Here is a 26,952-nt window from a genome sequence, read left to right as displayed (position 1 = left end):
TTTAATTTTTAATTTACAAAAGATAAATATTCATTATGAAACAACAACATAATTTGAAATAAAAAATATATTTCCCATATCGTACAATTCCAAAACTGAAATTATGTTTATAGACACATTACAACAATTACAACAAGATTCTCAGTGTGAGTTTATTGGGATGTGTCCTGGTTTTCCTCTGGGCCTCTGAGTCTCCTCTGGGTGAGCTCCCACGTAGACGTCGCTCCTCTGTCCTGTATACACAATTATACACAATTATACACAGTCCTTTGAATAATAACAGTACAGTACGTACAGAGCAGCGGGTGGGGATAGGGGGTAGGTGAAAACTACATTTCTGAACATTCAATAAGTACAATAAAGCAAACAAGCAGGAATCAGCCTAAATATAACTAAGCTGTGATGATGAGAAAGTCTCATTATAACCTGGTTAAAGACCACAGTAAACAGTTTACAATATGAGGTATGGTTTTGGTTAAATGAGACTAAATGTATTACTCTTACTCTCAGTAATAGTGACACAAATGTAACTATGACAAGTGTAAAAATGAAAATACCTTGATGACTATTCCCAGTGGAGCCAGTGTATCTCTGAGCGTGTCGCAGGCTTTGAGCAGGGGGACTCTGTCTGGGTGCAGTCTGCGTTTACCTGTCGTACTGCTGCCCTCTTGTGGGCTCAGAGCAAACGTGCGCACCTCACTCCTGAAGCGGGCCAGCTGATCTACCACAGCCTCCAGGTCCTGCCCACTCCCCACTGCCTCACCCTCCTGAAAGAAAAACAAGGGGGAAGAAATAAAAAACATTATAACATGTGTGTGTGACCATTGCTTCTATTCATTTATTGATTTTAGACAACAAATAGTTACAGTACATTTACCGCTGCATTTGAGAATTACATGCATTTTGGGTGTTGAGCCTTGTTTATTAAAGCTGCACCATGTAACTTTTTGGTTTGGAGTCCCTCACCCCTGCTTGTTTCTATGGAGATGTCATTGCTCTGCCTGGAATGTTCCATAGTATAACATTAAATAGCTCTACCTTAACTTTAATTCAGTTAGTTAAGTTAATTCAACCTTACATTTATTGAATCACAGGTGGTTTTATAGCTCAAAAATACCTAGACAAACAGACATTCTGACTGTGAGCGGCAGGGGGGTAGTGGGCCTGTAGTGAGCCACCCACTTCTCCTGACGTGAGATATAAAAAAATAAATATAAAACAGCTACAACTTAAATGTCAAACCGGAGTTATTGGCAATGGTGAAAACAACCTGCACAGGCTCATGATATCTGCACTACTGTTCTATAGTGACCTGAGACATGAGGGTCCAGGACTGAACCAGGACTGAACCAGTACTGAACCAGAACTGAACCAGGACCGAACCAGGATTAAAGGAGAACTGAACCAGGACTGAATGTTGGAACAGGCTCGGAGGTGCACCCGCGGACACCTTGCACCGCAGGCTCTGGGTTCTCCCTCTTGCTCTCAATTCCAAGATTGGTCCTGTTTTAGTCCTGTTTTAGTCCTGGTTCAGTCCTGGTTCAGTCCTGGTTCAGTCCTGGTTCAGTCCTGGTTCAGTCCTGGTTCAGTCCTAGACACACATGTTGTAGCCTCTGATTTATGTTCTGTAGATGGTTATGAATTTGTGACATCGATGAGGACACGAATCACGTACCCCCACTTAAAAAATCCCCACTCCTTGGTCTGATGTGGTCTCCATGAAGATAAAAATGTATAATGCCATACTGTGAAACATTCAAGACAAAGCAATAAACATCTCCATGTTGGGCAGACTCTCTGGGGAACCTCTGAAATTATTCTGTGGCTGGCTGAGGAGCACTGGACTAAAGCAGCATGTAAGCCTCAGTACTGTTGTGACACCGACCGTGTTTTTGAATGTCTCGATCCCAAACATGTGGAAGATCTCCTGGATGTAGCTGACCAGAGCCCCCACCACAGCAGGACTGCGGGCCTCACCTGTACTCTGCACACAAGACAAACTTTAAACACAAAACCAAGTACTAAAGATACAGCAAACAATATACTATAGTACCAGCCATACAACATAATTGTTGTAGTATTTCCAAATTTTCTGCCCAACAAGACTCAACTAACATAAGCACTTCTTCAGAATCAGGAGTGACTTTTCATTAGAACTACCCTAAAACCGGTTTCCCCCATCAACCCAAAACATGCTACAGGTCTCCATGAACAGTTGATAGTCAAGGTCAGTTAAATACAATCAATCAATGAACCTGTCCAGGGACTACAGGTGGAAATTAGCACGGATGCTACAACCTGATGTACAATGCATCTCTCCTGTTAAGGTAAAATGCAAAAATTGTGTGCTGTCCCTGTCTGAAATAAATAAATAAATAAAAATAAACCATTCTCCTGCCAATTCACCTTCAACTCCTTGACACTCAATAAAATCCTCAAATCATTTAGTTCAAGTGATACTTCCTAAAGCTACTTCTATAATTGTAACTGCCAACCTCTGCAAAACAAACATGAGCAGGGGGCACAGTAGCAGACCCTCCATAGCCTTCAGTGTGTTGTGAGGAGCACCTTGGAGAGGGGCTGGAGTTGACAGTTGCCGTGGTAGACCAGGTTGAGCAGAGCGCTGGACGCTCTGGGAGTGTCAAAGTCATCTGCCAGAGCGGTTTGTACTGTGAGTTTAGTCTCCTCCAGCCTGAAACACAGTATTTTAGGATTCTGCAGCGTCAGAACATATCATGAGGACAAATCATTATAATGTGGTTAGAAACTCACAGGTTGTGATTTTGTTTGGTGCAGTGAGTTGTCAAAGTGTGATACTTACTTATCCCAGAGCAGAGCCTCCTGTACAGGTGCGGTGACGAGCTGGCCCTTCATATAGGCCTGAGCACTGTTTATGAACGAGGACACGGTCTCCAGCGATGCCCTGGCCTCCTGCATGATGCTCTCGCTGTAGTCTATACCTGCACACGACACACACACAAACACTGACACATTACTCTAGTACACTACAGCAGGACTACAGTAGAATATATTTCATACCTGATCTGTATTTTGTCAAGAGACAGAACATCCTGAACTCACTGGCAGAGAAAGACTTCAAGAAATCCTAAAGATAAAAAAAAATGTTGATTTACATAACAGAACAATATAAATAAAGATGCACTATGTAACCTTTCTGATGAAGGGTCCAGCACCTGCTCGTCTCTGTGGACATGATATTGCTTTGCCTGGAATGTTCCACAGTGTGGCATTAAAATGATTAATCTCCTGAGACAAGCAACTGTTGGCAGCAGGCCATGTTACAGGTCAGATCTGTGGAGAGGAAACCCCACTCTTAGCAAGAATATAATTTTGGAGCAATAAAAACATGTGAATACATACATACAAACAAATCTATAGTGTGGAATAGTCCAGGCAAAAGCAAAACAATCTCCTTGGTGACAGACCCCAGAAAAGTTACATAGTACACCTTTACATTTCACAGATGTCAGAATGTTGAAACTAACATTACTGCAACATACAGAAGAACAGTATTTACTTGAATAGTGATGTAATTCTTCAAAGATTTAGACATCTTTTCTGTCGTGCCCTTCAGGTGTAAATGTCCTGTAAACACGACACATTACAGAAGTCATTCACCAGCATTATTCTCTAAGATCTGTCTAGATACATTAGCAGCAGCATGTCACATATCCAGAAAAGTAACTACAAATACACGCTAATGTTCATCTCCCAATTATAACATACACTGAATAATCTGATTATAGATTATAACATGTCTGTGCTGCTGAGTCATATGTTTGTCACTGTTTAAGAAGAAAAACCTGAAAACAAGGTAAGTACAGAGCAGTGGGCATATGTGGGGGGTAGGGGGAAATAATAATTTTAGAAGCAATGTCGTTTTAAATGCAGGAGAATAAAGATCAAAGAACATACACGAGTAAGAATATAAGAAGGGAAACAACTATGACATGGTTAAAAGTAAAATAAAGTGTTGTTGTATTAGTGTCAAGAGCGTGCTAACCGAGACCAAGACCTGTCCGAGAACACAGGGTCCCGAGACCAGGACAAGACCGAGACCTCTGAGGGCCGAGACCGGGCCGAGACCAGGACAAGACCGAGACAAGGCCGAGACCAGGTCCCATCAAGACCTAATCCAGACCATCTTTGTCATTTTCAACATTTATTTGTATTTTACAGTTATTATGACACATATATATCAATGTTTCTTATAAATCTATCCCCATTTTATCACTTGATGAGTGCCTTCAAGACTGAGACAAGACCGAGTACAACCGCGGTTGAGTCCGGGACGAGATACTAATTATGAGCTCTTAAAAGCTGACTAAAATATCTCCTTTTCTTTTAGTACATACATTTTCGAGCTGTAGAAATTAGGGATGGGCATTCGATGACATTTTCTTAATCGATCGTTGGAAGAATTAACGATCGATTATCGATTAATCATTAACGTTTTTATATTAAAATGATCATCATTATTATTACTATCTGCACTAATCTGCATAAATAGATTCAACTTTACGACATATAAACCGTAACCACTCTAGAGCCACATCAATCCGTTTGACATTATAATGTGTTTAATTCAGTTTTGCGCAAGTCTCCCAGAAATGAAACTTAAAACCGCATCGCTAATTTGCATAAACTCAGCGAAGATAAAACTACAGCTCTTGTGCGCTGATGCGGTCAACTTCTGTTGGATTAAAAGACATGATTCAGTGGAATACAGGTTAGTGTGACCAGATTTGCGTTTGTCAAAACCAGGACACCGTACGGGGGGAGGGAAGTGGGGACTCGTCATCGACATTGCGCGACTCTCACCTGGTAAAGCTTTTTCATACTGGACACCGAAACATATGTTCCTGCTTTGTACACTGTGCACATGGACTCACACTTGTCCCGAACGCAACGGAAAGCGTGGAATTTCTTGTACAAATCATCGTTAAATACGCATTTGTGCTTCGGTACGTTGCAGGCTGACCTACTGTTTGTGTTTGCTCGCTCCTTCTGAGTGCAAAGAGCTACATGTACGGACCCCTGTTTGGTCACACTACGCACAGCAACCTACATCCGGTCGATTAAAATTAACGTAATCGATGAAATTCTTAATGATCAATTATCGATTAATCGATTAATCATGCCCATCCCTAGTAGAAATTATAAAGGAAATATATATATATGTCTACAACTCATTATATATAAATACTAACTGATGACTAAAATGTTTTGTTGTTCTATTTATTTCATGTTTAATTTTAACAATAAAGAGACTGGTTTACTGGGTTGATCATGTTTTAGGGCTGCATGTTGTGGAGGAGGAACTGTTTCTAAAAACCTCGTACCTGAGTGGAGGAAGTAGTTGCACCATTGTCCGCACTGGTGGTAGGCCTCACTCTGAGCGATCTCATTCTCATGGTGAGGGAAGGCCAGGTCGATGCCCCCGGAGTGAATGTCCAGGTGACTGCCAAACACCGAACTACACAGAAAAGTAAAACAAAAACAAAACAACAAAATAGTACAATAAAACTTGCTTGTTAGAAAGTGTACAGTTAAATTAAGAGTGAGTCATTAACATTTTAAAAATGCACTTTTATTTTTGAATATTCTAGTTAAAGTAAACTCCTATCTGTAATAAAGATATTTGTTAACTGTTGAATTTTTTTAAAAATATATTATTAGTGCCACTGTATTATGTTAATTCTGGTGTATATTATTTACATGAAGTTTAAATGGGATAGACAAAAGCATCTTCATCTTTAGTATACTTGCTTATTCATTCGACTGGCCAAAATACTGTAAGTAAGTAAATAAAAATATGAATGAAATAAGCTAAAATAAGATAAGATAGACTGCTTTCTGGACCTTGCCACAGTGGAGCACTCAATGTGCCAGCCTGGTCTCCCTCGGCCCCACGGAGACTCCCAAAATGGCTCCTGAGGCTTGGACTTCTTCCACAGAGCAAAATCTCGAGGGTCACGTTTGTTTGAGCTTCCTTCAAAAACAATTACCAATGTTCCCAGGTAAAAAAGAGAGGATCTAATATTATTACATATACTACTAAAAAGAGAACAAAATTTACCAGTTTCTTGGGACTCCATTGCTCCTATAAATCTCCCATATCGATCACCAATGGACTGAATGTCAAAATACACATCGCCTGAAATCACAAAGAACTGCAAATGAAATGATTTATAATTTCTGTTTCTTGTATTGTTAAAAATATATTAAAAACTGAGATGATGCTTTCCTGTGGGTTTAATTCCCTTTTAAACATGTTTTGGTCACCTTGGCATAAGTGTTTCACATTTTCTAACTTAAAATAATGTCTGCATTTGGAAAATACACTTATAAACTACACTTCAGTTTCCAATGAGACATTTAAGTGTCGGTGCTCCCTCTGCTGTCAGCAACGGGAATGAACATTTAGAAAGTAAACTAGTCCTTCCCCTGACTACGGGCTTAAAAACTGCATTGGAAACGTCTGTAGTTTTATCTGTGACAAAACTATATGGTAAAAATGCAAACGGAGCATTTTTGAGCACTCAGAGAAGACAACTTTGTTATTAACAGATCAATTAAACAAGCGAAAATGAAAAAATACAACTCCAGGTATGTTTTTGATGAGAGGACAACATTCTAACATGACTTAAACCTCACCAGAGTCAATTTTCTGTAATACAGGACCTTTAAAATGTTAAACAGAAGCTGAATTTACCATCACTCGTGGCATAAGCGTGTCCATTCCGGATAATCTGTTCTATAAATGTGATAATGTGGTGAACGTTTTCTGTGACTCTCAGATACACAATTGGAGGAACCACCTAGAACATATAAAATATACAATAATTAGTAACATATTAGTTAATAGGCAGTAACTAATTTCACAGACTATAGAAATGAGCATTAAAAATTCACTTTTAATGACAGCATATCCTTCTTGAATTCATCTTCGAACATTCTTGTCAGTATGGATGGAGAAATGTTTTCCTGTGAAGAATACAGTCAATTTACTATGACACTGAGCTTTGCCAGTACAGTAAATGTTTAGGTGTGGGACATTAACAGGTTAATTACGATTAATTAATAACAAAGAAAAGAATGCACTAAAAATATGAACACATTGTGTTTACCTCCCAACTCCTCTTGATGATTTTGTCGTCGATGTCGGTGATGACCATCGCGTGAATAACCGTGATCCCAAACAACCTCGTGAGAATCCTCTGGAGAATGTCAAACCTCACATAGGAACTGCAGCAAAGAAAATAAAAACACTGTAACCACAAAGTCGTCCATTTTGAGTTATGATGTGTTTGTAATGCTGCACTGTGTCACTTTTCTGGCAAAGGTACTACACTGTTTGTGTTCGTGGAGATGTTTTTGCTTTGCTTAGGTGTTCTGCTGTATATAGCATTAAAAGTATCTACGTTCAGTTCAGTTACAGGCCAGATCTGTGGATAGTGGATCTGTGGAGTTTATCGTGTCATTTATTCTTGGGAATAACATGTGGGACAGTTTAGGAAAATTCTATTTGCTGCGACAACATTATTATACTCTGGAAAAGATATAAAAGAGGTCAAAAGGGGTAAACGAAGAGCTAAGAAAAGTACAATATTGGTTCAGTTTAAATGGATTGATTCTTACTGTTAAAACAATTTTTATATAAAATGTATAAAATTAATTTTTATTTAATTTAATGATAAAAATAAAAAAAAGATGACATAACATTAGAAATAGATGGGATATAGATTAAAAGAGTAAGTGAAATGAAATTTTTAGGAGTCATGACTGAGGAAAGTCTAAACTGGAGTTCAAAGACTGTTTGAGATGAAAATAAACCACTACAATTTAAAACGAACCGACATGTTTAAAAAAACAGATTTAGAACCAATGTTATGGAGCGAAGCATCACTGTGAAAGGAGTTCATTTATGGAATAGTCTTGACAAAGAAAAGGATCAAGTACTATAACGGCATTTAAAAAACACATAAAATCCAATACAATGTGTATGAAAAAGGAAACTAAGGTGTTGTGCATAAAAGTGACGATCTTTGTTTGCAATTGATTAATAATTGTGACTGAACTGAAATATATTGATCTGAAATGTTTTAAAGTAATTCTCAGTGTTAACGTATTGTCTTGAAAAGGGAAAAGGGGGCAGAAAACATAAGATGACTCTTCTTTCGACTCCTTTTCATTCATTTCTTGTATGTTGAATGTTATGGCACTGTTGATCATTTTATAATAAAGGAATGAAAGAAACAGACAAAATAAAATATATATGTACAGGGCATCCCCAAAAATTTGACATAATTTTGCAGGCCAATAATTTTGGCAATTCTTGTTGAAATAACCTCACAGAATGTATAGAAACAGATCAATATTTCATATTTAATGTTTTATTTTTGTTCTGTATTCAGGCTGAGCCGTTCACTCCCAAAGAGAAGTCATTTTGCATCTTGGAATCTGCAGCACACACTCACCCAAGACTGTGCAGCTGGAAAAACTTCACCAACTGGCAAACAAATTTACACTTGGTTCCAAAAATTGAAAGAGTTGGGCCACTTCTGCAGGGCTAAAGGATCTGGTACCAACATCAACATCATCAATGAGCTACACTTAATAGTTTTCAAGATAAATATAATTAAATAATTTGACATAATTAAAATTATGTCAAATTTTTTGGGACACCCCGTATTCTTAGGTGACAGATCTAGACAAAATATTTACCACATAGATGCGTTTAATGCCATACTGGGGAACATTCTAGGCAACGTAACAGCATTTCCATGGAGACAAGCAGGTGGAGGACTCCTACTACAGAAAAGTTACATAGTGCACCTTTAAAACTTACCATGCATGACCAAGATGTGCATGATCATAGACAGTAGGACCACAGCTGTACCTGAAACACAACAATTGAATATTACTTAGTTATACACATTAAAAATGAGAAATAACACAACATATACCAGGTGGCTATCTTCTCTTTGGCCAGTATTAGAGGCTCTTTCTGCTTGGTCAGACTGTTGAAAACCTTGATTCCCGTGTCATAGCCTTCAGGTTTGGTCCATTTCTCCTGAGCAGCATGCATACAGGAGTTATGACATGTCCTTAATGCTACAAAGTCAATGGAAGCACCACAACGAACCACGGTGCGTAAAAATATGGACGCTCCAGCTCGATTCCACATGTTGTCAGCTTTGCACGGCTAACCACGTGGCAAGCCTGTCCCCCTACATCTATCTTACCAAATAAAATGGAAATACAATCATAATTTATCTAAAAATTCACCCACTAATTAACTCAGACTGCACGCTGTTCCGATTGTGTTTTTAACCGGGGTTGCCAGATCAAACCAGGGAAACGATCAACTTGACCTATGAGAAAACACCACAAAAATAAATGTGCCACAAAAAAAATGTAAACTGTAATAATATTTTGCTAAACCTTTGAAGATTCAGTCCCGTTTGAATCTCAGTGAAAAACTACGCGTAAAATTATGCGTAAAATTAAATGGATATAAATTCGCAAACATGGCAACAACATTTTCAATGGTGCATCTCGCGAGATTTGGAAACCAGAAGAGTTTTGATGTCGTATCATGTGATTAGCTTTCACCGACTGCAGCCTGGAGCAATGCCCGAATAATTTGACAGCACACTTTTGGAGATTGTTTTTTGAGACGATTTAAAAACTCGGACGCGATGCAAAACGTGATTAACACGGTGAAAGGCACCGCTCTCGGCGTGGCGGAGCTGTTCACGCCCGTGCTGAAGGTACGCGCGAGATTTCGCTTGATCACAAACGCTATTAAAATGCTACAACACCTTGAAATGAGAAAAATGGCTCGTAAACATTTGCAAGATCATCGCATATGACAGCTAACATCATATGAGCATGTAACGAAAGTAAGATCGAAAAAATATCTCAAAGATTTTGTGGGTTAAATTACAAATGCGGGTGTTATTGCAAAGTGTCCGCCCTGTAGTTGTAAACAAGAAGGCATGACATGATTAAATGAGTAACTCTCTCTCACAGGAATCCAAATTTAAAGAGACTGGAGTCATTACACCTGAAGAGGTAAGAGAAATCTACGAAATTTAACGTGATCATTTTTTATGGTAAAATTGACAATTTTGGTGGTAATTTGTGCTGTTTGGTTCAGTTCATTGCAGCTGGAGATCACTTGGTGCATCATTGTCCCACTTGGAAATGGTGAGTCAGTCTGTTCTTCTTAGTCTACCTTTGTATTCTCCTGCATTCCTTTTATTATCTGTGTCAGTCTGTGTCAGTTCAAATACCAGTTATTTGGCAATACTGAAAAGAAAACTGCACAGCTGGATTCTTTTTAAAATGAAGTGTTTTACATTATTGTTTTGTGCTAGTATCAATTAGATGTTCAGGATAATTGAAGTTTGTTAAAGCTTATTATATTTTTTCATATGCAATATTCTGGCCTATTATCTGAGGGACATGAAGTCAAACTATTGAGCTATGATGTCAAATATGGGATTACTATTACTACTACTACTACTACTACTACTACTACTACTACTACTACTGCTCCTATTAAATAGTATAAAAACATATTTAATTTTAATTCACAAAGGCAATATTAAATGATAAGTGTGTTGCCGAAGGATTCAACTGCAGATTAGGGTGGTCCAAAAATATATTTTTTCAGATTCTCTAGATTAGAACCCTGCATTTGGTTCCATATCTGGCCAAAATATTTGAGTCAAAATTTTATGTAAATAAATTTATATTTAGAGGTTGCACAAGACACTTTTGCTCTATAGGACCTATACTACAATGTAGAACCAAATAAATAAGGTGTATTCGAGTAATTTGCCATTTTATTTTGTAAACATGAACTGAAACCTGCATAAAAGTTGCTTAAAAACTCCATAAACTCCATAAAAGTTACTTGAAAACATAACATTTGTCAACTTCCAAGAAACTTCATGTTGCTTTAGCAACCTCTAAAACATCTTGTTTTTCCTCCAAATTTCTTTGTAAATCATCTTTTGGTGCTAAAACCTAATGCAGGTTCTAATTGAGGTTATCTGACACTTTATTTTGGATCACGCTTTGATGGACCAGCCTACTGCCGATTACATTTGCCAGTAGTAGTCAGGGATCAAACCATCAACTTCTAGGCATTAGATTTTTGATTAGATATGTGTAAAAATGGGGGAAAATGTACTATAATTACTACCACTACTATTACTAAAATGTATTATTAAGTAGTTTTCCATGATCATATTTTTATATATAAGTTCAACAGAGATATATAAGCAAAAAACAATATGTAGTGTAAATTGTAAAGGTTGCATGATGGGATAATATGATTTTTGTTGTGTCCATGGGCAAGACAGTTGATCGCTCCAGTCCAGACACTTATTTGGCAGCATCCGGTTTAAAAATTTGCCCTCACTGATGGGTCAATACTAGTCGTTGTGTAACGAGCTGTCTTCATTATGGCTCACTTCTCTCCTTCATCTAGAATTTCACATAATGGTGTAACATGGTCATTTTTGTGCTTTCAAAATGTACTAAGTTCCTTTTTGAACATTTAACTTATCACTGAAATAGAAACGTTTGTTAAATGTAGTTAAGTTTAAATTAAAATTATAATAAGTGTTTAATATATTTCAGGGCATCTGGAGAAGAAAGCAAAGTAAAGCCTTACCTTCCTCCTGATAAACAATTCCTCCTGACGCGCAATGGTAAGTTTGAACTTTGATAACATGTTTATTTATATGGGCACACTTTAGGTGTATTTAACAAGTGTACAGTATTTGGCATGGAAGTGACAGTTAAATCTTGTTTTTTCAGTTCCCTGTTATAAGCGCTGTAAACAAATGGAGTACTCAGATGAACTAGAGGCCATCATAGAAGAAGATGATGGTGATGGGGGTTGGGTGGACACTTACCACAATGCTAGTAAGTGGTTATGTTTTTTTTATCCGAATTACAAGAAATGTGTTTGAAAAAATGTTTAATTTCAATCTGTAGAACTAATACAACTGATATTAATAGAAATTTGGGTATAAAGTTTTTTTTAGATTGAGAATAACAATGTTCCTCTTAATAGACACATCAAGAATCTCGGGCTTCCGGTCATTGCACAATGCATACTGGGAAGGATTCTCCGAAAACGTGAGCATCAAACCGCCATGTTTGATTTTACAGTGGGATGCATCTATTGACAAAGTTGATCTTTTCAAGTCTTTTGAACCATTTCACTTTTGTTTCTGGTTCTCATATTGCCATATTTTAGTTTTGGGATTCGGACATCGTTAATTTTGTGGTTGTTGGATCCTAACAGCAGAAAAGACTCGAGAAATGTGTTTGTGAACTTCATAGATGCAAAAGGGAATCAGATGTGTGTGACTGCAAACCTCTGTTCAAACTGTTTCTCTTCCCAACGGAATTGAAAAATAGTGAAAGGTGAAGGTGATGGGCAGGACTGATCCACGGGAAGGACGAAAAATGTAACCTTTGACTGCTTAAATCATCCCGAGTTTGCAGCAAACATTTTGTATGAGCGCCATCGAAGCAGAATCCCGATCCCTCACTCAGGATTAGTTATGAATTTAAAAAGTCAACGCCAAAGCAAAAGGTACCAGCTGTTCGCCAAAAACATCTTCCACTGTAAAGAGACCAGGACTTAATGTTGCTGTAAAACTACAAGAACAAGAAAGTGTGAGCTCGACCTGTTTGTCTTCTGTACCTCTCACTTAACAAACCGCTGTTTTCCGCTGTTCGGATCCAACAACCACACAATTACGATGTCCGAATCCCAAAACTAAAATATGACAATATCAGAACCAGAAACAAAAGCGATACGGTTCAAAAGACTTGAAAAGATCGGCTTTGTCAGTAGACACATCCCACTGGGAAAACAGATGTGGCGGTTTGATGCTCACGTTTTCGGAGAATCCTTCCCAGTATGCATTGCACAGTGACCGGAAGTCCGAGATTCTTGATGTGTCTATTAGGAGTCAATAACAGAAGTTCATTGTTTGTTGTCTGCATCAGGTACATTAGGAGTCACTGATGCTGTGCGGGAAATTTCTCTGGACAATAGTAAAGTATGCCTACATTTATATAACATTCATTTCTTTTATTGTCTCTTTAAGTGTTTATGCTCACACTGATATATATTCACACTTGGGTTACAGGACAAAAACATGAACGCCACGTCGCCAGCCTGTTGTGACAACGATGATGAAGATGACGATGAAGAGGGAGAAGCAGCAGATATGGAAGGTATTTATCATTCAAATATTTAAACTCGACAGAAAAAGAAACATTTACTTACGGTGTAACTTTTTTTTTCCAAGAATACGAAGAAAGTGGCTTATTGGAAACAGATGAGGTAAAGAATATTCAAACTAATAAAAATCCACATTGAATCGAGTATTGAAATGTGTCAGAATCTGCTTCTTACCCTGTATGTTTTTTTCCAAGGCGACTTTGGACACAAGTAAAATGGTGGAAACGAAGCCCAAAGCAGAACCAGGCAGTGAAGACGCCATCCTCCAAACCCGCACTTATGACCTGTACATCACATACGACAAGTACTACCAGACCCCTCGACTCTGGCTCTTCGGCTATGACGAGGTGTGTACCCAGCCGGTAGAGTGCAGCGGGGTGGTTGGCAGGATTACAGTATCCTGGCCAGAATGACTTCATTACTTCACTATATTTCAAACAGAGAAACTGAGTCTGATTGATGACGTTTAGGCTACGATCAGTCTGCAGCCTGAAGTGACCCAAATCCGATTTTTCATCTCTATGCTCCTGTATCTGATCTTTTAATGACAATGTCTGAATGACACGGATCCGATTTTTTCAAATGCAACCCAGGAAACTTGGATATGTGCTCCTAAGACCGATACATATCTGATCTTTTGACATGCGACTTCAGTCTGAACGGCCAGATCATATTCATCTACCTACACGTCATAAATGTACACAAATGTTCTTCTCGTCAGATGAACATTGTGTCTGAACTCCGTGTCAGTGAAGCAGTGAACTACATAGACGTTGCCGCCATTGCCCCACAAAATGCCATGGCCAAAAACCTTGTCCTTCTCCTTCTCAATCTCCATCTCCTCCTCCAGCTCTCAGGAGCTCTCCACCTCCTTCCTTCTGCTCGCCAAATGATTTCTGAATTATATGTATTGTGCTGATATGAACTACAAATTGTGATAATTAAATGCCCATTACCAGTGTAAATGTATCATTTTTATGCCTAAATCTGTGCAATGCGAATAATGATTTGTTTCATTGGCATCTAACTGTACCCCTCTAAGGCTGTGGCTCTTATACTCAATTTTTCATGAGTGCTAAAATTAGTAGCTCTCTAGCAGTTTTGTTTTGGAAAGGTAACTCACCGGTGGAAAAACTTTGGAGACCCGTAAAATAAGATGTGCATGTTCTGGCTCTAGTATGACAGCAGCTTTAAAATGTCCAGGTGCTCGATGCTGCGTCCATGTTTAGGCTTGTTTACTTCCGTAAACACTGAACACGCTCACTATGTGTGACGTCGTTGTGTCCTCCAATAGCCTTAGACACCCCTCCCTCTGCACTGTGATATGTCCTGCAAAAATACCAGAACATCAGACTCGATTACTCCAAATGGAATACAATTAGAGAAACTCATTCTGTCAGGCCAGGCCAGGCCAGGCTGACAATGCTGTTTTGTCTCCTCAGGACCGACAGCCACTCACAGTGGAGCAGATGTATGAGGACATCAGCCAGGACCATGTGAAGAAGACTGTAACCATAGAGAACCACCCCCACCTCCCCCCACCCGCCATGTGCTCTGTCCACCCCTGCAGGTACCAACAACTTTCTACATTTCTCAGTTTTTCCTGCGAACTGTAAGCTCTATTCCCCCTTACGTCACAATCCCAGAAGACGTTTGGAAACATGCGATGACAACTTCCGGCGGGTTCTGTTCAGGGTCGTAAGTCTGACAAAATCTAGGAAAAATTAGAATGTCTCAGTTTTCTTCATGTCCATGTCATTGTAGTGTTCCGTTATGTTCAACTAATCAACAGTTCCAACCATACCTCAGTTTTCATCATTTTAATAATACATAAATAGATGATAAATAATTTATAATGCATTCATCTCAATTTTCCGGCAAATAATACTTACTATGGTAGCCAACAGTACGTTTCTACAAAGAACTTGTAATCTTTCCCTGGTTTTGAGCTGCCTGTGAGGATGGGAAGCTTTGGCAGGCTATGAAGACCGCAGCTATAGTTTGCTGAATCCATGGTTTTATCGTACTTCAATGAGTTTTATCACAGTCGGTTGGTGAGCCCAGTTTCTGTAACTACACGGGAAGTTACCATCGCGTGTTTCCAAATGTCCTCCTAGTTTGTGACATGAACGTGAATAGAGCCTATTGATTTGCTTAGAAATGATGTTGTAACCTTTATCTTCCATATTTTAATCCTATAAATCTTGCTTTGACTTGTACACTTTTCTTAATAAAAATGTTTTCCTGGCCGCTCTTGTGTTTTGTTACAGACACGCAGAAGTGATGAAAAAGATCATCGAGACAGTGGCAGAAGGAGGAGGAGAGCTCGGGGTCCATATGTATCCTTTAATACCACTTTTATCAACTACTATCAACATATTTCAAGTCAAAACACACTCCAAGTATGCATTTTCCTTAACTAATATTTTCAGGTACCTTTTAATTTTCCTAAAGTTTGTGCAGGCTGTCATTCCAACAATAGAATACGACTACACAAGGCACTTCACCATGTAGCTCTTCAACTCCGTTTCTATCTGACAACATACATGAAACATCTCACCATTCTTTACAAAGGTCCGCCTCTGTGTGCAAATAGCATAATAATATAGTCCGCTACTGTACAAACTCATAACTGAATGTTAACAGCTAAAACTCTATTACATTTACAGTATCAAAGGTTTATTTCTAAAAGTGAGCTTCAAAATGTGGTGGGCTTCGTGAACTTAACTCACCCATTTACATAGCTTTACTGTTTAAAATTATATTTGGAAATCTATTAAATATAAGTACTACTATGGCAACACCTAGTTAGATTCTTGAAAAACTGCATATTTATTTTTTCAGAATATAAGCCATTTGATCTATTTATCAAATAATTATGTCGTTTTCATATTCAAAGTAGGGTTGTAAATGTAGAAAAACTCAAAATGGGAAATAGGAACACGGATCTCAAACTGATTTATCTGACATAAAAATTTAAAGAAAACAAACAAATTCAAAGAGATAAAAGTTCAAATTCTGTAGATTGGATTTTCTGCTTGAAAAAATTGCCCATAAAATTCTAAATTATTTGAGCAACCTACACACTGGTTTTTATGCATTAATTAAAGCTATTACAATTATAGTTGATCTCTACACTAAACAAAACAGAAATGAACCTAAAGCTGACGATATTTACAACATTTTAACACATTATAACTCCCACCGATCCAAACACAGTTGCTGTATTTTGCTTTAGAACAGTTAGTCCGCCTCCGTACCGGTCACTCTAGGTCTGTTAACAGTGCAGTGTAGTGGGCTCTCCTGCATCATTCTTGGACCACCGTGTTGTCTTAACCTCTCTGAATGTGCTACAGTCAGGGGGACTTTTTCGTTATGTGGATTTAATTTGCAGCTTGTGTCAGAAATGGATATCTTAACGTTTTCTTCTGGTTTTATTGTCAAACATCTGGGTGTAGCTACTATCTAAATAAATGATTAAGGTATGTGAATATGGGGTTGGTTTGTTCTTTTGTTATAGAAATTACCTGAATGACTGAGCGATTGTGAGGACCCATCCGTCTATCCATTTTCTTCCGCTTATCTGGGGCCAGGTTGCGGGGGTAGCAGTCTAAGCAGGGACTCCCAGGGATTGTAAGGACATGAGACAAATTTTACACATATCCAATCAAAAATCTAATGCCTAGATTCAAGAGGTTGATGATTGGATCCTTGACTACTACTGGCGAAGGCAATCTGCAGTTGAATCCTTGGGCAACACACTTCCTCCACCTTTCGTATATAGTTTTATCATTTAATATTGCCTTTGTGAATTAAGATAAAATAAATTATTATTAAGTTATTATTATTATTTTTTTTTAAGGTGGATTAAGTAAATTTTCTAGTCTGGGTCCGCCACATGCATGGAGATTATTTTGCATATATTGCTGGGTTTTAGATGACATCACAGCATTTTATAGGGCAATATTAATCAATACAGATGAGGGGCAGCTAAAATTAAAATTGTTAAACTGCAAAATAATGTTGCAACACTTCTTGGATTTAGTCAATACCTGAAAATACCAGGCTCAACATTTGTGAATTTACCTTTTGGATATTTCATGGCAAAGTACAATGTAATCAATAGGGAAATCAGGCTTCAAATTTGGCAGTTTAACATCGTCATATTCTAGAATCTGAAAACCACCAATTCAGTTACAGGTGTTTTATCGTTAGAACAAGCTTTCTAACGGTGAGTGGGGTCACCTCTGCACACATCAAACATGGCCTGGTGGCGTTACCTGCTTGTCTTTATGGAGATTTTGTTATAACTTTATCATGACTTATAATTAACCCCTAGTATGTTACATTTTTTATGGCAATATATTAGTGGTTTTCAGATTCTAGAATATGATCATGTTATACTTCCAGATAGAGGCAAGAGAAAGTTTTTTTTTTTTTTCCCATTGATTATAATGTACTTTGTTGTAAAATTTTAAAAGGTGATTTCTGTTATTGACTAGACCACAAACATCTGTATTTTAAAACTATTCATTTTAGCTGTTTTATCTGTATTTAATTAGGGTGACCAGACATCCCTATTTACTGGGAACAGTCCCAGTTTTGAGCCTGTGTCCCCTGTACCAGCAGATTTATCCAAAACCACTGATTTGTCCCAGTTTTATACAAGAAATATCCCAGGTGTCCCTATTTTGGAATCGTTTGATCCATGCCGACAGTAAAGAGAGTAAAGAAAATGTGACTATACTGACACATGTTAATCATGAATCGGCCGAATGTAGAACGATTTCCATTAATTACTTACACAATTTTTTTTAAATTATTATTACCAACCATCACAAAGGGTGTCCCAGTTTTTTTATTTTGAAAATCTGGTCACCCTATTTAATAATATTGGCCTATAGAATGTTGTGATGTCATCTGAAACCCAGCAATACATTTAATGCCATAATGTGGAACACCTCCGTAGAGATGAGCAGGTCTGTCTTATTTCATAGTTAAATTTCAAATGTTTTAATGAGGCAAAAAAAATAAAAATAAAAAGTTAAACCTACTGGTACATCTCTTCCAGACCAGTAGATGTCGCTATCACACTCCTTCCTCTGCGCATGCTAGCAGAGGAACAGAGTAGATCTCGTAATGCCTGGATCGTAGCTAGCTTGATGAAGTTGTATTGCATGGATGGCGTGTGTGGAGGTCGGATCGTCGGCATGTCTCTGCTCTACCCCACGCTCCTGCTCTGCGCCAGCGGGTTCTTCTCTTACCTGCGGCCGTCCGAGCCCTTCCTCACCGCCTTCCTCATGGGCCCGGACAAAAACCTCACCGAGATCCAGGTGAGGGTGACACCTAAGCCGGACCAAGAGCGTCAGAGTCAGGCTAAAGTCACACTAGCTCCTGCGTGTAGTGATGACATCCAGAGACTCGTGTCAGTGATAAGAATGCACTCAAACTTGATGCACTTTTATAGATTTGTGCGTAATTACGTCCGATTGTTTTCATTTCAAGTTGCGACCTCTTAAAAGAAAGCCTGCATTTGTTTATTTTATTTAGATTTTATAATGTCTGCTCTCTGATGACTTCACGTGTCTTGTAAAATAAATATGATTACTTTTTAGGTTTTTCTATTGGTTTAAGCAGTTATAATAGAGGATCATAAAATAGTTCGTCAATATCTCTTAGTATCTTTTAACAGTTATACAACTTAAAGGTGGAATATGTAACTTTTCTGGTGGGGGTCTGCCACCTTCCAGTCTCCATGGAGATTATAGGCAATCGCTTTGACTAGAATTCTCCTCCACCTTATTGCAGCAGTTTTTTATTCAATCACATCATTGTTTTTATAGCTCAAAAATTCCTTAAACACTTGGATTCTTGGTGTGAGTGGGTCGCCATTCCACAGAACAGACCTGCAACATGTCCTGTTGGTGTCTCTTGTTTCCATGATGATGAGTTAGATGATGAAGGGGGAGTTTAAGGCCATACTGTGGAACATTCCAGGCTAAAGATCTACATTCTGAGATGGCTGCTTACCACTAAAACAATATCTGACTGTTCAAGTTTGCTGTATCATCGTTAAACTAAACCAGGTCTAAATAGTTCTGAACAATAACTAGATAAAGACTTAATTGGGACTAAACTAGACCAAACTAGAAAAGTTAATCTTCTAGAAATGTCAGCAGTGTTATCAGTTATACATATTGTTTTCTTAGTTTTGAATATTTCTTTTAGTTCAGAGTAGACTATACATCACAGTAGCCTTGACATTTTTGTAGGCGATAGTGGTCATGAGGTGAAAGAATGAAAGGAATCCTGTCTCAAGTCTTCCTAAAATGCTTTGAGAAAATTCTAATTGGGTTAATCCTACTATAATTCCATGCTTGGACAGATTTGGAGCTGAAAATGGCTGAAAATTCATATTGATAAACTTCTATGTGATGCAGTATGTGATTTTTATGGGGACAGTAAATTAATTGATAACGAAAAGTAACAGTTACTTCTGCTATAATGTTTCATTTCATTTTGTGGCACTTGATTTCAAATAAAAGCATTTTAAAACTTAAGAGACTTAATGGTCCTCAGGGGGAGATGTTCTTGCTTAGCCTCGAATGTTCCACAGTATGGCATTGAACTTATTCATCTTACATGTATGTTACAGCTCATGCCTCTGTATGATACTGTCTATTTAAAAATGTGTTTGCTGGAATTATCCTGTATTATTATTTTTGTGTCAGTGGTAGATCTGGGTATCATTAAGAAGTTACCGATACGATACATACCTCGATACATAGGCCATGATACGATACATATCTCGATACAGTGCACTTCCAATTCAATATGATATATTTTAAATTGATTCAATACAGTTCAACAAAAAATAAAGGCAAAATCATGGATGTGACACTAAGTCTTTGTTAAACTACAACCTGTGTAAGATTCATGTGAAACGCACCAATTTTAATCGTCAAAACAGTCAATTTGCCAAATTTGTCACATAAACAAGTTTCTTTCCTCTGAACAAGCAACAAAACTGTAGCGCTCTAACAAAAAAATTTAGTAAAATATACCAAAAATACTCTTGGTGATATATCGATACAGCAGCCCACGATATCTAAACGTATCATCAAATTAATAAGTAATTCAAATTTTGCTATCGTGACAAGCCTACATGGAACTAACGCTAGACCTTGTTTTAAATATTTAACAATATAAATTCAATATTTAACAATTAAACATTGTTTTGGTTTTGCATGTATTATGATCTGTTTGTATTATCCGCAGGTTGTCAGTGAAATCTACCCCATCTGGACCTACTCCTACCTCTTCCTGCTCTTCCCTGTCTTTTTGGCTACAGACTTCCTGCGCTACAAGCCTGTGCTGATCCTCCAGGCCAGCAGCTTGGTGGCGACGTACGCAATGCTGCTCCAAGTTCGTGGTGTGTGGGCCATGCAGTTGATGGAGTTCCTGTTTGGCCTGGCCTCTGCCTCTGAGGTGGCCTACTTTTCCTACATCTACAGTGTGGTGGAGCCCGCGCACTACCAGAGGGTGACCGGGTACTGTCGGAGCGTGACGCTGTTCGGGTCAGCGGTGGGCTCTCTCCTGGGGCAGCTTCTCCTCTCCATGGCCCAGGTGCAGTTGTATTACCTGGTGGCGATCACGCTGACGTCGGCAGTAGTGGCGTTCGTGGCGCCCTGGTTTCTGCCCATGCCCAAGAGGAGCCTGTTCTTCCATAAGAGTCCTGTAGGGGGCGGAGAGGGTCCGGAGAGCAGCGCGGGGCTTATGCAGGGGGAGACGGACAGTAAAGTGCCCCTCACTGACAATGGACAAGAGGATTCTGTGGTGAGTTATGGAGTATTTCTAGTTGTTCAGCTGATAGATTATCTTCTAGTAATATTGGTGTTGTCTATCATGATCACACAAGCTCATGAGAGTTTACACAATATCTACAACTTATATAGAGAGGAAAGTGATAGGAAACAGAGCATGTGTGTGTAAAAAAATTAATTCACTTATCATTTCCAACACTCCAACTAAATCTCTCCCTGCCTGCATGACTACTGTATTTTCTGCATTGTTGGGCCTCTGCATTTTAAGACGCACTGTCATTAAATGGTCTATTTTAAAACTTTTTTCACAAATAAACCGCGTGGGACTTTAAAGGAAACACAACAGTGTGATGGGTGAGTGGTTTTGTTTGTTTGTGGCGTTCACGGTGACTCTGGGCTTTGTTCAGTTGTGGCGTGTAGGGAGGGTGCTGTCTGGGACCAACGGATTGTCGGCGTGTTCACAGTGACTCAGTTGTTCAGTTGTGTCTAGAAGTGGCACATTGCACTCGCTTTTTCGGTTCGTTCCTCCGTTCCGTTCCTCGTCGGCGTGGAGTGATGAGTGTGTCTGTGGGTGTTTTTCCCTGTGCGGTCGTTGTCTGCTCCGTGTGTGTTTGCGTGTGCTGCGGGTGGTGTGGCTTTGTAGTTTACTGAGGTCGTGCTGGGACACCTGAGTGGATTCGTGTATAGGGCGCTCTGGATTGTGGGGCACACGGTCATTTTTTGATGGGGTTGGAAGCTTAAGAGTGCGCCATATGGTATGGAAAATACAGTAGTAAGAATTTTGGTCTACTAAAGGCCCCCACACATTACAGGATTTTTCAGTCTTAAACGATTTTTAAATGTGCGACAAACATACATAAAGGGAATCTGATGAGACTTAAAATCTCCGATTGAAAAGACTGCTGCATAAGATGTCTGTGTACCACAGGCTACAAACTTGTGAATGCAATCACTGCAGCTGTTTCCTGTCTACAGTAAAACCACTCACTTAGAAACTTTTAAGTCCAAAACAGCAGTAGGGCAGTAGGGAAAATCTGCTTTCCACAACAGATCAGGTGAGTTAACTTGCTCGTTGCTGTTGTAGTCTGCCATCACCAAACTTAAAATCCTTGCACAGTGCCTTGCACAGGTGCAGTGGCTCCTCCTCAAGCAAATAAAGTACTTACTTGTGCGACCTTGTGCGACCAAATCCTCAAACTCCAGTGTCCCTGATGTGCAAATGAAGTGAGTGACTCAAAAATATTTAGCGTCCAACTAGGGGTGTTAGATGCAATTTTTTTTGCTTAATTCGCTCTTGGTGGGAACAGGGCATTAAGTGTTCAAAGATCAGAGCTCTGCACTTCTAGTTAGATACAAGTCAAAACTGTGTTATTAGTATTTGTGAAATGTGGTGCAAAACTTCAAATACATGATTTTTAATGCACAGTAGGTTGGCGATAAAGTCCATAGCCCACAGGAAGTAGAGTCATTATCACTTCAAATGCTGCACTTTAAATTTACCACTTTTCAAGAGGTGAGTAGTAATTCTTTTTTGTTATTTTCTGACTTTGTATTGTGTGCCTCTATGTCCATCACTCCCTTCCCTGATGCTCTGTTTTATTGGCTGTTATTGTGGTTTGGTGGTTCTGATCTGACAGAGCAGCTCAGAGTCACACTAACACCACACATGAGGAGTGCAGCAGCTTCAAAATCACACACAAAGACACAAATTCGTATATTTCTCTGAAGTTGGGGAAAAGCAAATCTCACCTAAAATTTAAGGCAAATTCTCTTGTAGTGTGTGGCGGCTGTGACTATCAAACACATCATTGACTGGGGTAAGACGGGGTAAAAATCTAACAATACAAAACCTGGAGCTCTTCTGATTACACATTTTGCTGCCCAGACTCCTAGACGCTGTTCTATTGTTGTAAATGTTTTGATTTCCATTGCATCCCGTGTTGTATTTTCCCTCTCTCAGCAGGAGCGCAGATCAGAAGACTCAAAGGGTCCCAGCGGGGGGGTGCAGAAGGTTCTCCGGCTGCTCTTCTCAGACTTCCTGTGCTGTTACCGGTGCCGCCCCCTGCTGGCCTGGTCTCTGTGGTGGGCCCTGGCGACGTGTGGGTACTTCCAGGTCATTAACTACACCCAGGTCCTGTGGGAGAAGGTCCGATCGTCCCAGGACTACAACATCTACAACGGATACGTGGAGACGCTGTCCACGCTGCTCGGTGAGGACAGACTAATAATGTGGCTCACGGTAGCAAAATGTACTGCTATTAAAAACACACAAGGCTCAACTCAGCTTCAAGACTTTTATTGAATTTTTTCAGCTTCTTCTATAGTAGTAGTAGTAGTAGTAGTAGTAGTAGTAGTAGTAGTAGTAGTAGTAGTAGTAGAGTGCATTTATGTTTGTATTTTAATCTATTTGGATTTTAATTAATACATTTTAATTACAATATTCATTAATATACCTTTTACAGATTAACTCAATTAGGCTACAATTTTAAACAATGTAACATTTTACCAATTTAAATTTTAATCTTATTTTCTATAACTTTTTAAATGATTAGATATATGAAACAAATGTAATAGTATTATTTTATATCAGATTTTTATGAATTAATTAATAGCTTTTAATTGCTAAATAATACACTTTTTAAAATTAATGCTTCTTTAACTTGGTTAGGCTTGAATACATTTTACAACATTTACAGTAAATTGGAATATATTTAAACAACCAATAGCCAATTAGTAAATTAAGTTCTGAAAGTGAAGAAAATTTGATCTATTGTCTGAATGTATTTCTTAAATTACTGTTAAATTTGGACATTTCATAAAATAAATCAGCCAATTGCATTTACAATTTAACTAAGGCTTCTTGTTGTGCTACTTAAATTAAACAGAATATTCACTTTACTTAAAAATTAAGACTAAAGAAGATTATTTTTACACTATTGTGTCCTTATGGTCTTAACACCAGTTTCACTGTTTTAACTATACTTAAAAACTAATTTTATAGATAGATTTACTCACCTGTGTCTCTGTGTTTTCCTTTTGTCTTCCTGGGTTTGGTTTGCATGCCTGTGCAACTGGGCTTAATTACATGAGTGCAGCAGATGTTACTGCCTTACCTCTATCTTTAGTGCTATCTACTGGCCAAACTAGGAATAAATTAATAAGGAGGGAAGCAGAGGAGCAGAGGGGCTGTGCAGTAATTGCCATAAAACAATACATTTTACACCAATGATCCTATAAGATGTTGTATTAGTCCAATAATTTAGGTCATAATTCATACTGTCCCCCAGATGCCTCCATTGACCTAATTATATTATACTGACATCTAATTAAAGCATTTTATTGATTCTTTTGGTGTGCTGTTAGCATGCTAGTCTGTGAGAGTTGTGAAAAACTCATCTCAGTGACTAATGACGATGCTTGAATGCGTAAGGTATGTGAGGAATTACTTTGGACCATTGCAAACTATTTAAAATGAACTAAATCTGTTATTCACATTTTTAAAATGGTAAAAATATAATCTGTAATCTGAAAACATTATGGTGTTTCAAATTGAACTCTTTCAGAAGTGAAATTGGTCATTGTTGTTTTAGAGCCGTCTAAGTAACCCTTTTTGGCGTGGCTGTGTTGTAGGTGCCCTGGCCGCCCTCCTGGTGGGCCTCCTCCCTGTGTCGTGGTCAGTGTGGGGGGAGCTGGCCCTGTCCCTCCTCTCTCTCCTCATGGCTCTGTGTGTGTTTGGGATGGACCTCCTGGGGAACATTTGGACCTGCTACAGTCTCTACGTGCTCTTCAGGACCATCTACATGCTACTCATCACCGTGGCAACGTGAGTATGGAAATGGTCGCTCTTCTGTCCTGCATTTAAGATCATGTAAACAATGAAAATGACATTATTTAGCCTTAATTATTTCACTATTATAAATATTATTTCGTAATGAATCTGTGTGGTGACAGGGTTCGGGGTTAAAGGGTCTTCATTGTTGCTTGAGGGTGTAACTGTTTCTTATGGTGACAGATGTAAGCTGCTAGGGTTGGCCTGATGTGTTCAAGTGTTCTGTGTGTTACATTTCTGAGAGACTACCTTTCAGTACATTTAGAATGGAAAGTATTTCTACAATCCTATACATTCTTATTTTGAAAACTCCTTAAAACTTCTATTTAGTGAAATTTACATCAGCTTGATTCCACTTTTCTCAGCCATAATAGTTTTCTCTGTAATTTCTCTGTAACTGCAACATCTGGGCTTGATTTAATGCAATTTAAGTGAATAAAATGTGTTGTCAGAGAATGTAAATACAATAACCAAACGAGGATGTGTCAAACCACCCTTTCAACAGTGAAATCACTTCTTTGTTTGGTGTGAGGAAATGCATTATTTGGAATGACTTCTTCCTCCATCCTCTATTCTTAAAATAGGTCTTGCAGTAAGTCATGAGACATGTAACTTCTCTGAACAAATGAAGTTTCTGTTTTTATTCTGTTCAAAAACTTTTAAACAAATATCTCTACTCCTCAAAAAATTAGAAAACATTCTAGTTGTATTCTTTATATTCCAGTTTGCAGGCAGACTTGATGTATATTTTCATATATTTTAACACAAAATAAATATAATTTCTCATATTGTGTATAGACAGAATTTAATTTTTTCTTTAAATGTTTGCAGTTTTTAACTTTTTAACTTTTCATTTTTTAACATCCTTCTTCTACAGTGCTTTAAAGCTGCATTGTGTAATCTTTCTGGTGGAGGTTCCGTCAGATGCTTTTCTCCATGGAGATGTTATTGCTTAATCTGGAATGTTTCACAGTATGGCATTAAACCTTTCTATCTTCATGGAGGCTAAACCGGATTAAGTGACAGGTCAGATCTGTGGAGAGGCGACAGAGTCACACACTCACTGTCAGGATACCTGTTTGTCTACATATTTTTGAGCTATAAAACCACCTGTTACAGATCAAATGTAAGGTAGAGTTGTTTAATGTCACACTGGAACATTCCAGGCAGAGCAATGACAAATAACTCAGTCAATCAATCAAGCAAACAGGTGAAGGGACCTTAACCAAAAAGTTACATAGAGCACCTTTATTATTATTGTTTTTTTTTTATATTTCTCTTAAAACTACACTATAAAAAACTTTACATTCAAATCTTCAGCATTTCCTGGTTCTTGCATACCAAAAATATGTCTTGCTGTGTAATCTTTTGTTTACATAAAGTGTTGTGCTTTGTAGGTTCCAGATAGCAGCCAGTCTGAGCATGCAGCGGTACGCCCTGGTGTTTGGGGTCAATACATTTGTGGCTCTTCTGCTCCAGTCCCTGCTCACTGTGGTGGTGGTGGACTCTGCTGGCCTGGGACTGGACGTCTACACTCAGGTCAGGAGCAGTGGGGACAAATCTCTCTACATCATATTTACAATAATATGTGAACAAGTTGATGGTACTTGTACTAAGATACATACATACATTTGCCCCCTTCACTACCCTTGTCTTTATACATCAGTCTTTTAAAAGGCCTGTACCTGGTTTTCATTCATTCTTGCCAAGACAAAAACTCTTTACATCATGTACTGTCTGGTAAAAGCAGTTAAATAAGAAATAAAATTGAGAATGTAAAATATAATCTATTCATTTAACATATCATTCAAGTGACAGGCTCAACTCTTATCTTCTAATTAGGTAAATTGTTACTAAGAATTATGGGAAACCAACGGCTTGATCCTATCCCAGACACGTGAAGTAAAGAAAAGCTTCAAGTAGGCCAGGGGTGTCAAACTCATTTTGGTCCGGGGGCCGTATCCAACCTACTTTGAGGGGCCGGATCAGAAAACTCA

General features: G+C 38.4%; 3 protein-coding genes across 4 annotated transcripts in view; 2 read left to right on the top strand and 1 right to left on the bottom strand.

The window, feature by feature from the left end:
* Positions 1–49: 49 nt before the first annotated feature.
* On the bottom strand, positions 50–9,344 carry cars2 (cysteinyl-tRNA synthetase 2, mitochondrial). Its single transcript, XM_020941801.2, has 15 exons — positions 8,991–9,344; positions 8,873–8,923; positions 7,152–7,269; positions 6,937–7,008; positions 6,737–6,842; positions 6,101–6,178; positions 5,884–6,013; positions 5,364–5,497; positions 3,539–3,606; positions 3,040–3,106; positions 2,822–2,960; positions 2,569–2,692; positions 1,886–1,984; positions 558–767; positions 50–233 (listed from the first exon to the last, which is right to left on the bottom strand). Exons 1-15 carry the CDS (start codon positions 9,209–9,211, stop codon positions 153–155), a joined length of 1,698 nt encoding a protein of 565 aa, XP_020797460.2. The 5' UTR covers positions 9,212–9,344; the 3' UTR covers positions 50–152.
* Positions 9,345–9,605: 261 nt separating this feature from the next.
* On the top strand, positions 9,606–16,794 carry atg3 (autophagy related 3). The gene is made up of 12 exons (XM_020941809.2): positions 9,606–9,797; positions 10,060–10,101; positions 10,187–10,236; positions 11,680–11,750; positions 11,860–11,967; positions 13,066–13,118; positions 13,209–13,296; positions 13,371–13,405; positions 13,498–13,650; positions 14,746–14,873; positions 15,574–15,642; positions 15,736–16,794. Exons 1-12 carry the CDS (start codon positions 9,726–9,728, stop codon positions 15,815–15,817), a joined length of 951 nt encoding a protein of 316 aa, XP_020797468.1. The 5' UTR covers positions 9,606–9,725; the 3' UTR covers positions 15,818–16,794.
* A 130-nt stretch (positions 16,795–16,924) lies between these two features.
* Positions 16,925–26,952, top strand: part of slc19a2 (solute carrier family 19 member 2) — a 14,611-nt gene continuing 4,583 nt past the window's right edge. The window contains exons 1-6 of one of the 2 annotated variants that reach the window (XM_055165470.1): positions 16,925–18,636; positions 20,582–21,151; positions 22,798–22,807; positions 23,106–23,336; positions 24,757–24,949; positions 26,353–26,494. In XM_055165470.1, the coding sequence (XP_055021445.1) occupies positions 18,412–18,636; positions 20,582–21,151; positions 22,798–22,807; positions 23,106–23,336; positions 24,757–24,949; positions 26,353–26,494 (1,371 nt within the window). In that variant the 5' untranslated portion in view covers positions 16,925–18,411. Of the gene's footprint in view, positions 18,637–20,581; positions 21,152–22,797; positions 22,808–23,086; positions 23,337–24,756; positions 24,950–26,352; positions 26,495–26,952 lie in introns of both variants that reach the window. The other variant, XM_055165466.1, reaches the window with a different exon arrangement.

The sequence above is a fragment of the Boleophthalmus pectinirostris genome, unplaced genomic scaffold, assembly GCF_026225935.1.
Source record: "Boleophthalmus pectinirostris isolate CB_2022bp ecotype Guang Dong unplaced genomic scaffold, ASM2622593v1 HiC_scaffold_11, whole genome shotgun sequence".
Taxonomy (NCBI): domain Eukaryota; kingdom Metazoa; phylum Chordata; class Actinopteri; order Gobiiformes; family Gobiidae; genus Boleophthalmus; species Boleophthalmus pectinirostris.
This window is presented reverse-complemented; position numbering and strand designations above follow the sequence as displayed.

Excerpts from the sequence above, each read along its gene's own strand:
- cars2 (XM_020941801.2), bottom strand. The coding sequence starts at position 9,211 with ATGTGGAATCGAGCTGGAGCGTCCATATTTTTACGCACCGTGGTTCGT. Across the intron at positions 7,270-8,872 it reads GCACATCTTGGTCATGCATG|TTCCTATGTGAGGTTTGACA; the intron begins GTAAGTTTTAAA and ends TCTTTGCTGCAG. Across the intron at positions 768-1,885 it reads TCGAGACATTCAAAAACACG|GAGGGTGAGGCAGTGGGGAG; the intron begins GTCGGTGTCACA and ends TTTTTCTTTCAG.
- atg3 (XM_020941809.2), top strand. The coding sequence starts at position 9,726 with ATGCAAAACGTGATTAACACGGTGAAAGGCACCGCTCTCGGCGTGGCG. Across the intron at positions 10,102-10,186 it reads GAGTCATTACACCTGAAGAG|TTCATTGCAGCTGGAGATCA; the intron begins GTAAGAGAAATC and ends TGTTTGGTTCAG. Across the intron at positions 13,651-14,745 it reads GGCTCTTCGGCTATGACGAG|GACCGACAGCCACTCACAGT; the intron begins GTGTGTACCCAG and ends TTGTCTCCTCAG.